We start from the raw sequence: 15,633 nt of genomic DNA, 5'->3' as shown, positions 1-15,633 counted from the left end.
AGTCTCCAACAACGGAACCTCTTCAGAGAGCTCCCAAAATGACGACAAATTAAACCCCCTCCAGGTTTGCCCGAAGCAAGCGTGCTGGAAAAGCAAAACGCAGCTGAGAGAAACCTGTTAATGCATCAACGCAACAAGTTCAAAACTTGGAACTCTTCCCTAGACCCTTCCCTGCCGGGCGGGGAGAAGAGCCCTGCCGGACCGGTTGCTTTGTCCCCGGCGCCCCGAAAGGTCCGGCAGCACGGGCGCGCGAAAACGCCTGGCGCCCGCGGACCCCTCTGCGGCGCGGCCCCCGTCCCCACAGCTGCCCTGGGCGGCTGGGGAGAGTCGCTCCCCACTCGGCCCGCCTCCGGGGGACCTGGCGGCCGGCCACCGGCGCACGTGAGGCCGGCGGACTCACCTGAGGACCGGGCTGTAGGGGCTCCGGGAGCGGCGCCAGCTGCTGCTGCTGTAGGGGCTGGGGGACACGTCGCCGCCGCGCTCGTAGGAACTGTGGCGGCTGTAGCTGGGGGAGCGGCGGCGGCTGTAGGGGCTCGGGGAGCGGGGCAGCCGCCGAGAATAGGGGCTGCTGCCACCTCCCGCCGGGCTGGGGGACTTGCGGCTCCTCAGGCTCTGCGAGGCCCTGTGGGACACCGGGCTGTCGTCCCGGCCGCCCAGCGGGCTCAGCGAGCGCTGCCGCCGCCTGTAGGCCTTGGGCTCGCTCTTGTCCTCCCGGTAGGCCTTGGGCGGCTCCTTGTAGGCCGAAGGCGGCTCCTTGGACGACTTAGTCCGGCTCCGGTGGCCCTTGGGGTCCCGGTCCTTGCGGCTGCTGCTGCTGCTGGACGTGGCCGAGGCGCTCTTCCGGCGGCCGCCGCTGCTGCTGCTGCTGCCGCTCTTGGCCGCCTCGGCCCGCTCCTCGCCGCTGTGGCTGTGGCTGTGGCGGCTGCGGGACTTGGAGGCCTCGCCGCCACCGCGCTGCCCGTCCCGCCGCCGGTGCTCGCGGTGGCGCTCCTTGCTGCGGCCGCTGCTGCGGCGGCGGTCCCGCCGGGGCCTGCGCTCCGAGCCCTCCCCGCGCCGCTGGGTGCCGGAGGACGAGGCCGGACTCCCGCCGCTGCCCCCCGTTCCCCCGGCAGCCGTCGCCGCCGTTGCCGCGCTGGCCCCCCCCAGCAGCAGCCCCTGCTCGGACTGGGAGCTCACATCCTCGTATTCCACCAGCGGGGTCACACCCCCGCCGCTACTGGCACCGCCACCGCCGTCCTGCTGCGGCTGGGGCAGCGAGAAGACCCGACGCTTCTCCGCCTCCTGCCCGGCGCGGGGCCCGCGGCGCCGCTTCTGCCGCCCTCCTGGGCGCCTCTTGCCTCTCGCCAGCCGCTTGACCTCCAGAGGGGGGGCCCGGCTGAAGCAAGAGGAGGAGGCCGCGGCGGCGGCGGCTGCGGCGGCGGCCGTGCCGGGAGCAGCCAGGAAGAGCAGAGGCGGCGGGGGCGGCGGCGGTTGCAGGAGCTGCGGCTGCAGGAGCGGCAACAGCAGCGGCGGCTGCTGAGGGGACAGGAATCGCCTCCGCTTGCGGCGTTCCTCCAACTTCTTCTCCGCCCAGCTCAGGCCCCCGCCTCCCCCCAGCGCCGTGTCCGAGCTGCTCGGCATCGCCTAGAGCCCGCCGCAGAGCGCGGCGCGGGTGCGGCCTCCTCCGACTCAGATCCCGGCCATCTCCCCCGCCGGAAACGGGAACGGCGGCGGCGGCGGAGGGACACCGAGCACAAGGGCCGGCCTGGAGCCGCGCCACGATAATCCGGGTCGGGACTCGGGTCCCTGGCTTCCAGGTCGCGGCGGGGTCCGCAGCGGCCTCCGGGCCTGACGGAGGCAGCAATCCGGGCGGCCGAGCTCGCGATCGCGTTCGTCGTCCTCGCCTCAGCAGCAAACACCCCAGATGCGCCGGGCGCTGACCTGCGGGGGAGTCCGGAGTCCTCCAAGTGCCCCCGCGGCGGGGGAGCGGCCTCGGCCGCGCTCTCGGCTCGGGCAGCGCAACGCGGAAGTACCACCTTCGTCGCCGCTTCACTCCATCGCGCCCCGACGCTGGGTGCGAGTTCAGGGGAGGAGAGTGGGCGAGACAACAACACGCCTCCGCCGCCTCCTCCTGCGCGTCGACGTCCTTCTCTGTGGTGGCGGCGACACACGGCGGGCGCCTCGGAAGTGGCCTGGGCCTGACAACAACTCCCGGCCTAGGGCCTCGCGCACTCTGCGGCCCGCAGGGACGGGCGGCGGGGCGGGGCAAGGCGGGGGCGACCGGGCTGCGGCTCACGGTTGGGGCAGCGAGTGTGCGGGGCTGGGCGGGGGGCTGTTTCCGGGGAGATGGGGGCGGGGGGCGTTTCTGAGTCTGTGGCGGTGGGTACGGGCCCTGACTTTCTTCTTCCTTCGCCGCCGCCGCCGCGAGCAGAGGTGGCGGAGCTGCCCCTTTTCTCCGCTCCCCCCCCTACACGAGGAGGCTCCTAGTGTGCGCGGCCGGCCCGGCTCGCTCCTCCCCTTCCCTCTCGCTCCTCGTCAGGAGGAGGGAGGGCGACGGGACTCGCTGGTTGGGCCCTAACCTCCACAACCCCTCCTTCTCGCCTCGCTCTTTCGGCCTTTCCCCTCGGCCCCGACGCAAGGCTGGGGGCGCGCACGCACGTCACGCTCCGAGAAAGCCGAAGGCGAGTGGTGTCAGGGGCAAAGGAGGCGGGAACAAAGTTGCCGCGCACCGGCGTGCTCGCTCCCGCCAAGCGACCGGCGTCCGGACCGGAAGTGGCGTAACGTAGAAACGGCTCCACTTTCCGGCGAAGGTGGGACTATGTGTGAAGAAGGGTGAAAGAAAGGAGAGCAGTCGTGCGCCGCCCACTCTTGTCGCTTGAGACTCTCGCAGTGGTGGCACGGCAGTCGTGCCTGTTGCTGGCGTCCAGGGCGCGATGCCGGCTCCGGCCCTTCGCGGGCGCCGCACCGCCTGCCTGTTAAAGGTCACGGCAAGAGCAAGAACCTGGAGACTCGGGAGTAATGCCGTTACTGGCCGCCTGGGCCGGGTCGTCACCCCTCGTTTGCTCTCAGTCGAGCTCCAGGGTTGGAACAGCTGCGAGAGAAGAGAGGGCACTCTGCAAAAGAGGGCGGAGGTGGCGTTAGCTTAAACCGTCTCACGGACACCCGAGTCCCAGGCCCTAGCTTAGGCTAAAACCACAGCGGAATCACAGTTTTGAGCTTCGAGAACACTGAAATTTACAAAAAGAAAAAAAAAAAAAAAGCCTTAGATTAATCCGGGGAGTGTATGAAACATCAAAGGGACTGCTGAAAATCCCAGAATTATTACCAGCGGCCTTGAAGTCAAACATCTTGCTCAAATGAGGGCCGCCCTCTTGGCACTTCACCCACTTTCACCTTAACATCTAAACCTGTAGGGCTGCCAAACATAACCATTCACTGCCCTCGAGTCTCATTTCTTGCCTTACCCGAGCTTGCCTTTCACTTATAGACTGGACCCTTAGGATAATTAGATTAAAATCTGAATTGCTTGTTGGCTTTTAATATGGTTGAGAAGAAAAACCAAGCCGTCCTGTCAATGGCTACATGTAGTCACCCCAGTTCAAGTTTATTTGTTCAGACCATCACTTGGTCCTTAGTGGCTTTTTTTTCTTTTTTCTGAAGAAGATTGGCCCTAAGCTAACATCTGTGCCGGTCTTTCTCTATTTTGTGTGTGGGAGGCGGCCACCGCGTAGCTTGATGAGCAGTGCTAGGTCTGTACCTGGGATCTGAACCCAGGCACCTGGCCGCAGAAGTGGAGCACAGGAACTTAACCCCTATGCCATGCAGGTCATCACTTGATATCCGTCCATCATTCATGCTTTAGTGTAAATTTTAATTGGCTTGACATCCACTAACACTGTCTCAGACTGGACTGATCTAAGCTAAAAGCAGATTTCACTGAAAGAGTGAATACAAAGCGTGTTTGTTTGCTGAAGGATAAAGGAAGCAGCAAGGAAAAGGTAATCTTGAAGTCAAAGCTGTGCCCAGGAGGATAGGCGTGGGTGGACCACACAGTGGGACCTGCTGTGCAGCCAGAAGGAAGTGGTAAGGGCATTGGGAAACTGAACAGAAAAGTAAGGGGCAGGGCGGCTGAAACAAATTTCTCCTTGGCAGTTTTGCTATGTGAAGATCCCATAGCCAGCCTCCTGCTGAAGACCGCTTAGCAAGTGGCTTTTTCCAAAAAGTAGGATCAACCTGCCCCATCATGCTACTTCGAAAAGCCTGGAGTAACAGAACAAGGAGAGCAAAATAAGAGGTTTGTCTGGCAGTTCCTCTCATCTATACCCAATTCCACTTGAGAATGTCATCTTCTGCCCTACACTTGCACAGAAAACTTGATCCATAAATGGATAGCTTCCGGTCCAGGTTGCAAATAGAAAACACGTACTAAAATATTTTTAGTGGGGTTCTGCCACCCACATCTTTCCACAAAGATCATATCTTGGGGAGAATAGGGAGGAGAGGAAGAAATGAAGCATTTTGAGCTCCCCAAAGATACCTACCCACATGCATTGAAATACTAATAATTAATAGCGTCCAAACTCAAAAAAATGAGAAAGGCCTTTAAATTAGAAGCCATCTGTTTCTATAAGCTTGTCCACTTGCCATCATATAAAGAGATTTGAAATTGGTACTTGGGACTATATTTTAGTATTTTGATGTTTGCGTGTTATAATTTATTGTCTCCTGGTTAAAAAAAAAAGAGGTGGTAAGTTTTTTTGCTTTGTTTGTTTATCTAACAGGTTGCATCATACTATATCAGCTGTTCTTAAAGTGTGGCCTGAGACTAAAACCTTTTCAATGGATCATGTAATGCAGTCAAACTACTTTCATAATGATAATAACATGATTTGTCTTTATCATTCTCATTATTTCATGAGTGTACAATGGAGTTTTCCAGAAGCAACATGACGTGATGACATCATCGTTCTGAGGGCTAATGGAATGTGTGCTTGTGTGTTCATACGTTTTCTAGAATGTTCTGAGATCTTAGGTTTCTGAAATGTATAAACATTTCAAACATCTGCATAACTCAGTGAACCAATATTTTCCAAATGACTAGTAGATGATGTTACAAAATCATGAGTAGAAGATTCATTCAAAGTGCAAAACAGACTGATGGGTTTTCATGTAACAGTGCAAAAAGTTCATAGATATGATTTCAGATTCCGCTTTACAACTAACCTTTAAGAAACTGCTGGGGAGTTTTGTTGTAATATCAAAAAATAACCGCAGTTAGGGGCTGGCCCCGTGGCCGAGCGGTTGAGTTCGCGCGCTCCGCTGCAGGCGGCCCAGTGTTTCGTTGGTTCGAATCCTGGGCGCGGACATGACACTGCTCATCAAACCACGCTGAGGCGGCGTCCCACATGCCACAACTAGAAGGACCCACAACAAAGAATATACAGCTATGTACCGGGGGGGTTTGGGGAGAAAAAGGAAAAAATAAAATCTTAAAAAAAAAAAATAAATAACCGCAGTTATCTGGAAAGGCTATTAAAAAACTCCCTCCCTTTTCCAACAGCATATCTTATTCATATATTTCCACCAAAACAACATATTGCAACCACTTTCACTTACATTAAACCAGCCAATAAAGAGATTTGCAGAAAGGTAAAACAATAATCTTCTGATTTTGTTTTGTTTTGTTTTGTAAAGATAGTTACTTTCATTTGAATGGTTAGTTGTGTTAATATATGATAGGGTTATAGTTATTTTTAATGAATATTTTTAAATTTTCTCCATTTTTATTTCTAATAGCAATAGATATAACACATATAAACAAAAACTCTTTGTGGTCCTCAAAAATTTTTAAGACTGTAAAGGGATCTTCAGACCAAAACCTTTGAGAAATGCTATACAAAATCATTAAAATTCCAATTCTACCCTTCATGCTTCTAAGGGTACAAACAGTTCACGGATAGGCCATGCACTGTTGTTCCAGAATTATCCTCATAACTAGGAGTTTCTGCAGTGTCTTTCAACATTGTTCGTCCTTTAGAGGAGTTGGTTGTTTGACTTTCAATTAGGTTTTTTTAAGTCTTGAAAAAATTTAAGCTCGCCTTGTTTCAGCCCACTATTCTCTATCAGAAGGAAGAATATCAAACATTGTTGTTCAAAGAGAGAAAAGCAAACCTGAAACAATGGAACTTTTCAATTGAGTAATAAAAACATGTAGTGGCTAGTATTTACTTAGCACTTACTGGGTGTTGGGCTCTGTGCTAAGTGCTGTATATTTATTTTCTCATTTAATTCTCTCAACAAGGCCTATAAGCAGGGTGACTGTAGTCCTGGGTTTGCTTGGGGTGGTCCTGGCTTATGCCACTTGTTGAAGTATAATTATTCATAGTATCCCCTTTCCAATACATAAGTTTCCCAGTTTAGACATAAGGTATGTGATCACCCTACCTGTAAAAATTATTATCCACAGTTTACAAATGAAGAAACTGAGGCATAGAGAGATTGAACATCTTGCCCAGAGTATACTACTAGTAAATGTGGATCTGAGATCCCAACCCAGGTCTGTCTGGCTTTGTAGTCCAGTATTTTAAGAATTACAAGATGTTTCACAGTGATATCAGCACTCCTGAGATTTATGTTGAACCCAAATATAGTAATATATTCTAGAATAAAAGAAAGTATAATGCAAAATTTATGATAAAATGTTAAGACCAATCTCCCTAGCAAAACTCTGGAGTGATAGATGTGCCTCTCTCACATTCATCTTTTACACAGTTCAGAGGCCCACACTTGCTATCAACCCTTTGCAGAAGAGCGATGCTCCCCTCCATGTGGGGTCGGGGGGAGATGGAGTTCTTGCTGATTCAGTAAAGCTGAAGGATACCTATTTATAGAACACGAATGGTGGACTAAACTGCTAGAGGCCTTCCTAATATGGATTCTCCCTGATCATAAGTAACAGAACACTGATTTCATTGAGGGGATAAATGTGCCTAGCTAGAAACTACATCTCTCAGCACTCCTTGTAGATGAAGGACATGACCATATTCTGCAATTCCGGCCAATGAAATGCAAGTGGAAGTTATTGGATGGGGCTTCTGGGAATGCTCCTTGAAATGGAAGGCCAATTCAGCTGACCTGTGCCTTTTGCCCTTCATGCTTACTTTTCTTTATGTCTGGAACTCAAATGCAATACTGGAGTTTGAGCAGCCATCTTGTGACTACAAAGAAACAAGCACATGCTAAAGATGGCTAGATGAAGGGAAACTCGAAGGGCCTGACTCCCTGAGGACATTGTGGATTTACCAAACCAACCCTGGTCTAAAAAAGATAAATAAAGCTGGTAATGTGTAAGCCACTGCTTTTTCCAATTTTACAACAGCTAAACTAAATTCCTAAATGTTACACTGTGACTTCATTCTCCCATCCCACTTCCATGATGGATATCATTAATTAATGACAGCAATCCTTCCTGCTTATCCTAAATATAACCGTAGAATCCATCTCAACATAAGTGCTTGAAACCCACACTGCAGTAGATCAGCCACATCGCACAGCAGCTCAGGCTTGAGAAGGACACGGTCCAAGTGTGGTTCTGCAATCACCACCACAAGGGCAAATGATCAAGCAGGGACTATTCACAACAAGAGGATTTTGAGGCTGCTGGGTCTCCTTTCTCAGGAGGACCAGTATCCTTTCGTCTGGCACCAGGGCCCCATTTTGGTACCCCAGGCCATGGGGGCCCTCACTTCACTACCCTGTACTCCTTGGTCCCTTTCCCTGAGGATGAAGTCTTTCCCTCTGTGTCTGTCACCACTCAGGGCTCTCCTATAAGGTGCCTGCCCTTCAGGATGGGGGACAGAGGAAAGGGGAGAGCTAGGGAAAGAGAACCCTGGGGTTTGTACCAGGGCTTTGGGGATTAAATTCTTCATTCACTAAGGAAAGAATTGGAAACTGACAAGGTGTGGGAGCGGGGAGTTTGGAGGAACTGGTTGGAGGGAAGGGTAAGTTGAATAATGCTCTTGATTTTAATGCCTATGTCACTCATCACCTTTTTCTTAAGCCTGAGACGTACTCACACATACACACAAAGTAACATATTCCAGAATAAAAGGAAGTATAACATAAAATTTATGATCAAATTTTAAGATCAATTTCACTAGTAAAGCTGTGAAGTGAAAGACGTGCTGCTTCCACGCTCATCTTTTACACGGCTCGGAAGCCTGTTGCCAATAGGCACCAGCAGTGAAACTATTTCTCCTGCCTGTCCTGGAGCAATTTTTGTGATTATTTGGGGAATTGTTTGGCCCAAAACCGTAGGATTCACAAAACTAGAAAACCTGGCACAAAACTACGTGCATTACAGTTATGCTGTACTATTTATGCCTTAGTTACAGAGATAAGTCAAGGCAATACATTGAATTATGTCAGAATGTAAAGGGAACATAATTTATTGGAATAAATATTTTGCTAATGTTTAATTTCACAGGAATATTTATGTACTCTTAGGAGATAGATATTCAGGACTATTTGGAAGTTCAACAACAGAACAAGAATACTTTAAATTTCTAATTACATCACCTAACAGCTTTGACGGAGAAAGCGTAAACAAACAGGAACAATTCATCTTTGTTGTGTTAAAAGTTCTCATAAATAAGGTCATTATAATCTTAAAATACACTATTGGTGATATAGGTCAAAGGAAATAATTCCTGCCAGAACTTTTTAGCTCATAATGTGAATCTTATTTTGTGTTCAGAGCATTACAATAAAAGTATTAGAATCAGCATTTAAGAATTGATTCATCCTTATATTTATGGTCAGATGATTTTCAACAAGCGTACCAAGACAATTCAATGGGGAAGAATAGTCTTTTCAACAAACAGTGCTGGGACAACTGGATAGCCACAAAAGAGTGAAGTTGGACCCCCAACCTCATACTATATACAAAAATTAACTCAAAATGGATCATAGATCTAATAAAAGAGCTAAAATTATAAAACTCTGAGAAGAAAACATAGGAATAAATATTTCCAACTTTGAGTTAACACAAAATCTTCTCAGATGAGACACCAAAAGCACAAGTGACAAAAGGAAAAATAGATAAGTTGGACTTATCAAAATTAAAAAGCTTTTGTTTCAAATGACACCATCAAGAAAGTGGAAAAGATCACTTGTACATATTTACAAATTATATGTCAGGTAAGGAACTTGTGTGTAGAATATATAAAGAACTTCTGCAACCCAATAATGGAAAGATAAAAAACACAATTTAAAAATAGTTACAGGATCTGAAAAGACATTTCTCCAAAGAAGATATACAAATGGTCAAAAAGGACATGAAAAGATGCTCAACATCATTAGCCATTAGGGAAATTCAAGTAAAAATCACAATGAGACACAACTTCAAACACCAGGATGGCTATAATCAAGAGACAAGTTTTGTCAAAGATATAGAGAAAATGGAACCCTCATACATTGCTGGTGGGAATGTAAAAATGGTACAGCCACTTTGGAAAATAGTTTGGCAGTTCCTCAAAATATTAAACATGGAATTACAATATGACCCAACAAGTCCACTCTTAGGTACATACCAACAAGATAGGAAAACATATCTCCATGGAAAAACTTATACGCAAATGTTTATAGCAGCATGAGTCATAATACCCCAAAAATGTGGAAACAACCCAAATGTCCATCAACAGATGAATGGACAAACAAAATGTGACATAACCCTATAATGTAGTATTTGTTCAACGATAAAAAGGAATAAATTTCTGATACATGCTACAACATAGACAACCTTTGAAAACATTATGCTACGTGAAATAAGTCTGTTTCTGTCTTTTAATCGTCACCTAAAGTACAGAGTAGACAGTTTATTCTCATTTAACAGTTGAGGAAAGAAAAGCTCAAAGAGATTGAATTATCTACAGCCACATAAACAGTAATATGAAACTAGATTTTAACCCAGAAATACATCCTAAGCACAAATAAAAATACTTTTTCAAAAAGTGTTTCTTGATCTATGATCTACATGGTCCCTTCCTTTTCCTTTATTGTGTTCTCAGTGACCACTCAAATGCTAGCCATCTTTCCTTTTCCCTTTCTGTATTGGTGCCTGGCCTTCTTTCAAGTGTCCTGGGCATAGCTAAAAATTTCCAGTGGAAATCAAGGGATTTAAGAGCTGGAAAGAGTTTTTTTAATTAGCTGAATTCTCCCACACTCACTTTATTGATGGAAATTGAGATTTACGCAAATCGAATGTCTTGTCTCAGGTCCTACTGCTACTTTGTAAAAGAAGCCCAGTTTATTTTGTCTCCCCTCCAGTACGCTCTACGTTAGACTCACAGTTTTCAAACTGACTGGTGCTACTCACAGACATTCAAAGGGGTACATAGGCTGGGAAAGTTTTGAGGAAATCTGTTTTCAGATCCTCAACTTCCGTAATTCTATAATTGATCTGCCCGAGAATGTTCTTGTGGTCAAGGTGTCATACTAGTTCTTTCTCCCACTTTACAAAACAAAGACACAATTCTCGCTCATTCTCTAATCTTAATGGCACGTTGTCCAAAAGTGTAAGAACAAAGGCAAACCAGGCCACGATTCAAAATGTTGGTGTGAGGAAGACATTTTTAATCAAAACAGCCTGTCTTATTGTAGCAGTAAGTAATATAATTCTATAGACACATGAACTAATGGTGGGCAAATTAACTAATGTTTACATATTATTAATCAAAATATGAAGTATACTTGCTGTTTTAATCATCTATTACTGATAGTTGAAATTATGACAATCTAGAAGAAACATTTTAACACTCATAAATTTCCACTTGTATACGTATTTTTATGGCAGGATATTGAATAGGGTGATCAATAAAAGACTTTAAAGCAAAAAGGTATGCTAGTGTATTACATCAGGATAAAATTCTGTGAGAGAAGTAGAACGGAAATACAAATTCAAAGAGAAAAAGGAACAATGTAAAAGTCTGCCTATTGAAGCCTGATGTAGTTTTTCTAAAAGAATGATAGAGGAGGGGCCAGCCCCGTGGCCGAGTGGTTAAGTTCGTGTGCTCCACTGCAGGCGGTCCAGTGTTTTGTCAGTTCGAATCCTGGGCGCGGACATGGCACCACTCATCGAGCCACGCTGAGGCGGCTTCCCACATGCCACAACTAGAAGGACCCACAACTAAGAACATACAACTATGTACCAGGGTGCTTAGGGGGGAAAATGGAAAAAAATTAATAATAAAAAAAAGAATGATAGTGGATATAAAATAGCTATGGTTTGAGAGTCTTGGTTACACACAAGAGTGATATAATAGTTTATTTTTAAATGTTAATATTTATAACATGACAGAAAATTGCATCCTTTGCAAGTATTGATAATAGAAAGAATCTTAAATGTCAACATATGAAGGTGCAAAGGTATATATAGGCTTTCAAAATTACTTTGGGAAGCATAAGCAAAAAAACCTGAAAACCACTGTAATAGGCAATCCTCCATAGAATATTGATGACTCATAGTTAATCCATTACCATTATAGAAGAACATTCTCAACAAACCTATCTGCTAATTTTTAAATCAGTATTATCATTTCCACACAGAAAGGAAAGCACATCATCATTGTGCTTTAAAAAAAAGATTTTTTTAGTCTTATTTTTTCAATTATTTTATTGAAATCATAAAGGTTTATAACATTATATAATTTCAAGTGTACGTTATTATTTATCAATTCCTTTATAGACTGCATTGTGCTCACCACGAGTAGTCTTAATTTTTTTCTGCTGAGGAAGATTCACCCTGAGCTAACATCTCTGCCAATATTCCTCTATTTTGTATGTGGGTCCCTGCCACAGCATGGCCACCTACCAGTGGTATAGGTCCACGCCTGGAAACTGAACTTGGGCTGCTGAAGCAGAGCACACCGAATTTAACCACTAGGCCATGGGGCCAGCCCCAACAGTAGTCTAATTGTTATCCATCACCATACATTTATGTCCCTTTGCCCCTTTCACCAATCCCCCAACCCCCTTCCCCTCTGGTAACCCCAATATGTTCTCTTTATCTAGGAGTTTATCTTCCATGTATGAGTGAAATCATGCATTATTTGTCTTTCTCTGTCTAGCTAATTTCACTCAACATCATACCCTCAAGGTCCATCCATGTCGTTGCAAATGGGACCATTTTGGTTTTTTTAGGGCTGAGTAGTATTCCATTGTATATAAATGTATACAATGCATCTTTTTCCATTCATCTGCAGAAGGCACTTGGGCTGCTTCCATGACTTGGCTATTGTGAATAAGGCTGCAATGAACATAGAGGTGCATAATCTCCTTGGATTGTTGATTTCAAGATCTTTGGATAAATACCCTGTAGTGGGAGAGCTGGATTGTATGGTAATTCTATTTTTAATTTTTTGAGAAATCTCCACACTGTTTTCCATAATGGCTGCACCAGTTTGCATTCCCACCAGCAGTGTATGAGGTTTCCCTTTTCTCTGCAACCTCTCCAACATTTGTTATTTTTTGTCTTGGTGATTATAGCCATTCTAACAAGTGTAAGGTGATATCTCACTGTAGTTTAATATCACATTTCCCTAATAATTAGTGATGTTGAACATCTTTTCATGTGTCTATTGGCCATCTGTGTATCTTTTTTGGAGAAATGTCTGTTCATATCCTCTTGCCATTTTTTGATTAGGTTGTTTGTTTTTTTGTTGTTCAGTTGTATGAGTTCTTTATATATTTTGGAAATTAATCCCTGTCAGATATATGATTTGCAAATATTTTCTCCCAGTTGGTGAGTTGTCTGTTCATCTTGTTCCTGGTTTCCTTTGCCTTGCAGAAGCTCTTTAGTCTGATGTAGTCCCATTTGTTTATTTTTTTCTTCTGTTTTCATTCCCTGAGTAGACATGGTATTCAAAAAGATGCTGCTAAGACCCATGTCAAAGAGTGTACTGCCTGCATTTTCTTCTAGGAGTTTTATGGTTTCAGATCTTACATTCAAGTCTCTAATCCATTTTGAGTCCATTTTTGTGCATGGTGTAAGATAATGGTCTACTTTGATCCTTTTGCATGAGGCTTAAAAAAAAGATTTTGAAGTCGAGAAATACCAGAACTTCTGCTCCCACTCCTAAATTTTGCAAGCTTCTCTTTTCTTACACAATTTCCCCAGGCACCCAGGCACCAGGCTGCTGTGTCCTGAGGCCTCTGCTTAAAACCTTTCAATCACTCCAAATTGCTTATAGGAGAAAGTGCTAACCCCTTCATGGCACTCACATTACTGTCTATGATCCAAGTCCCACTTAGCGCTCCAGATTCGTCTTTCTGTCTCCTCTCAAAGTCTGCACTTCGGTCATTTGGAACTTCTTTTCAGCTCTTTGAAGGTTCTGTTCCTCTCTCAACTCTGGGCTTTCACATGGACTATTCTTCTATTTGGAATACTCACCCCACCTGCTACCTCCCAACTAGGTATAATTTTTACATATTCAAATCTCAATTCAACTATCACTTGAAGCTTTCTCTGACACCCCCCACCACTACCATCATTAAGGTTGGATTAAATGCTCCTACTTTTTGTTCCTGATGAATAGTGTCCTTCCCCATCAAGCATGTACTGCAATCATCTCTTTCATAGCTTGTATCCTCCAATAGACTGTAGGTGCCAAGACAGTAGGGACAATGTCTACTTCACTCACCATCATATTCTTAAGCCACGCACAATGTGTAGTACTGACGGTTATTAATGAATATTTGGAGAATTAATGAATGGGTTGATTGATTTTGCTGATTTATCAATTAAAATAATTCTATTGAAAGTAACAGCTCCTCTAACAATCTTAAGTGAAAGAGGAATTTATCGGAAGGGTATAAGGTGTTCATGAATTGACAGGAAGCTGTAAAACCAGGCTTGAAAAATAGGTGAAGATCCAGGTAGCTCCAAACAGCCAAGAAGCCTGAAAATATTAGCAGAAATAGCCTGAGAAGGACACAATCACCTCTGTTGCAGGGCACTGCTGCTGCCACTTTGGGATTCCACCTCAGTATCCTTGGAGATAATCTCCACACTGCTGTGAATTAAATTTCATCGCCCCTTTGTCTTTGTGTCAGTTGGTCAAGATGGAAATTTATGGAAAAATGATCATTGGCTAAAGATCATGTGCCCATGCCCAGGTTGCTAGAGGTGGGGAACATCAAGGTATGGCCTATCACACTTCCAGAGTGGGAAGAAGGGCATGCCCTTCATCAAGACTGTGGGGGAATTCCCACACACAGGAAGAAAGGTTGGATACAGCACAGCTAAGAAAGTACAGCTGTCCACTCCAGCTGTCTAGAACGAAAGCAAAATATGTGTTCCCACACAGAGCAGTTTGCTCTGGTGCCATGTGAGTATTTAGGGCCTCTAGAATGGCTTAAAAAGTAATAAAAATTGAGTGTGATATTTAAAAAAAAATAATTTTCATTTTGTAGTCAAATAGGATATTCATTAATTCAGATATGGTTATGCTAGGAGTTTTTACTTAATGAAGTGCTCAGTTAGGGATAGAAAGAGGAATTACAAAACAGACATTTAAAACATCAGTTGAAAAGAACTTAAAATACTTTGGGTTGCATTATACAAAAGTTGTGTAGTGCTCCAATCTCAATTATAGCACACAATTCCACCTTTCTGTGGAAATAGCCCTGGGAAGCAAGAAACTTTCAAAAGACTTAAAACCACTCAAATTTTAACATGTCTGTATGAGTTTTGAGGAAACCTTGTGGTAGTTAATATTTATTGAGAACCTAAAAAGAATTTGGGCTCATATAAACAAGACGAAGGGTTTTTCTCAGATATGGAAGAAATGAACCATCTAAGGAAAAAAGTTCAGTGTAAATCTGAAGAACTAGGGATGAAAAAGAAGTGTGTGTCCACACAAAAATCTCCACATCAATATTTATAGCAGGTTTATTCATAATTGCCAAAATTTGGAAGCAACTAAGATGGCTTTCAATAGTGAATGGATAAACAAACTGTGGCACATCCAAACAATGAAATATTACTCAGCAATAAAAAGAATTGAGTTATCAAGCCATGAAAAGACAGGCAGGAAACTTAGGTGCATATTGCTAAATGACATAAGCCAACTTAAAAAGGCTACATACTGTATGATTCCAACCATATGACTTTCTGGAAAAGGGAAAACTAAAGACAATAAAAAGATCACAGGTTCAAGGGCATGGGAGGGATGAATAGGTGGGGCAAAAGATATTTTTAAGGGAGTGAAAATGTACTGTATGATACTGTAAAGGTGGATACATATCATTATACATTTGTCAAAATCCACATAATGTACAACACAAAGAGTGAACCCTATTTTAAACGATGGACTGTAGTCAATAATAAGGTATCAATATTGGGTCATTAATTTTACTAAATGTAGCACACTAATGCAAGATGTTAACAGAAGACACTGAGGGGTGGCGGACATATGGGGACTCTCTTTACTTCCAGCTCAATTTTTCTGTAAACCTACAAGTGCACAAAAAATGAATTCTATTAGTTTTTTAAAAAGAGAGAAGCATAGAGTGATGTCAGCATCACAGTGCAGGAAGCTCTTCCATAGACTCTTTCCCCTAGGATACAATGAAAAGGACATTCATAGCCCAACAGAG

The 15,633-nt window shown here is 44.9% G+C and overlaps 1 protein-coding gene and 1 long non-coding RNA gene across 5 annotated transcripts in view; one reads left to right on the top strand and one right to left on the bottom strand.

Moving 5' to 3' along the window:
- Positions 1-3,232, bottom strand: part of CDK13 (cyclin dependent kinase 13) — a 111,873-nt gene extending 108,641 nt beyond the window's left edge. For all 4 annotated transcript variants that reach the window (XM_070615462.1, XM_070615463.1, XM_008539374.2 and 1 more), the window contains exon 1: positions 401-3,232. In XM_070615462.1, the coding sequence (XP_070471563.1) occupies positions 401-1,620 (1,220 nt within the window). In that variant the 5' untranslated portion in view covers positions 1,621-3,232. The remainder of the gene's footprint in view (positions 1-400) is intronic.
- Positions 3,233-4,131: 899 nt separating this feature from the next.
- LOC139082762 (uncharacterized) lies at positions 4,132-4,886 on the top strand. Its single transcript, XR_011538975.1, has 2 exons — positions 4,132-4,273; positions 4,761-4,886. It is a non-coding gene; the product is annotated as an uncharacterized lncRNA (long non-coding RNA).
- Positions 4,887-15,633: the final 10,747 nt, after the last annotated feature.

The sequence above is a fragment of the Equus przewalskii genome, chromosome 4 (assembly GCF_037783145.1).
Source record: "Equus przewalskii isolate Varuska chromosome 4, EquPr2, whole genome shotgun sequence".
NCBI lineage: Eukaryota > Metazoa > Chordata > Mammalia > Perissodactyla > Equidae > Equus > Equus przewalskii.
Note: the sequence above shows the minus strand (reverse complement) of the source record. Positions and strands in the feature narration are given on the sequence as shown.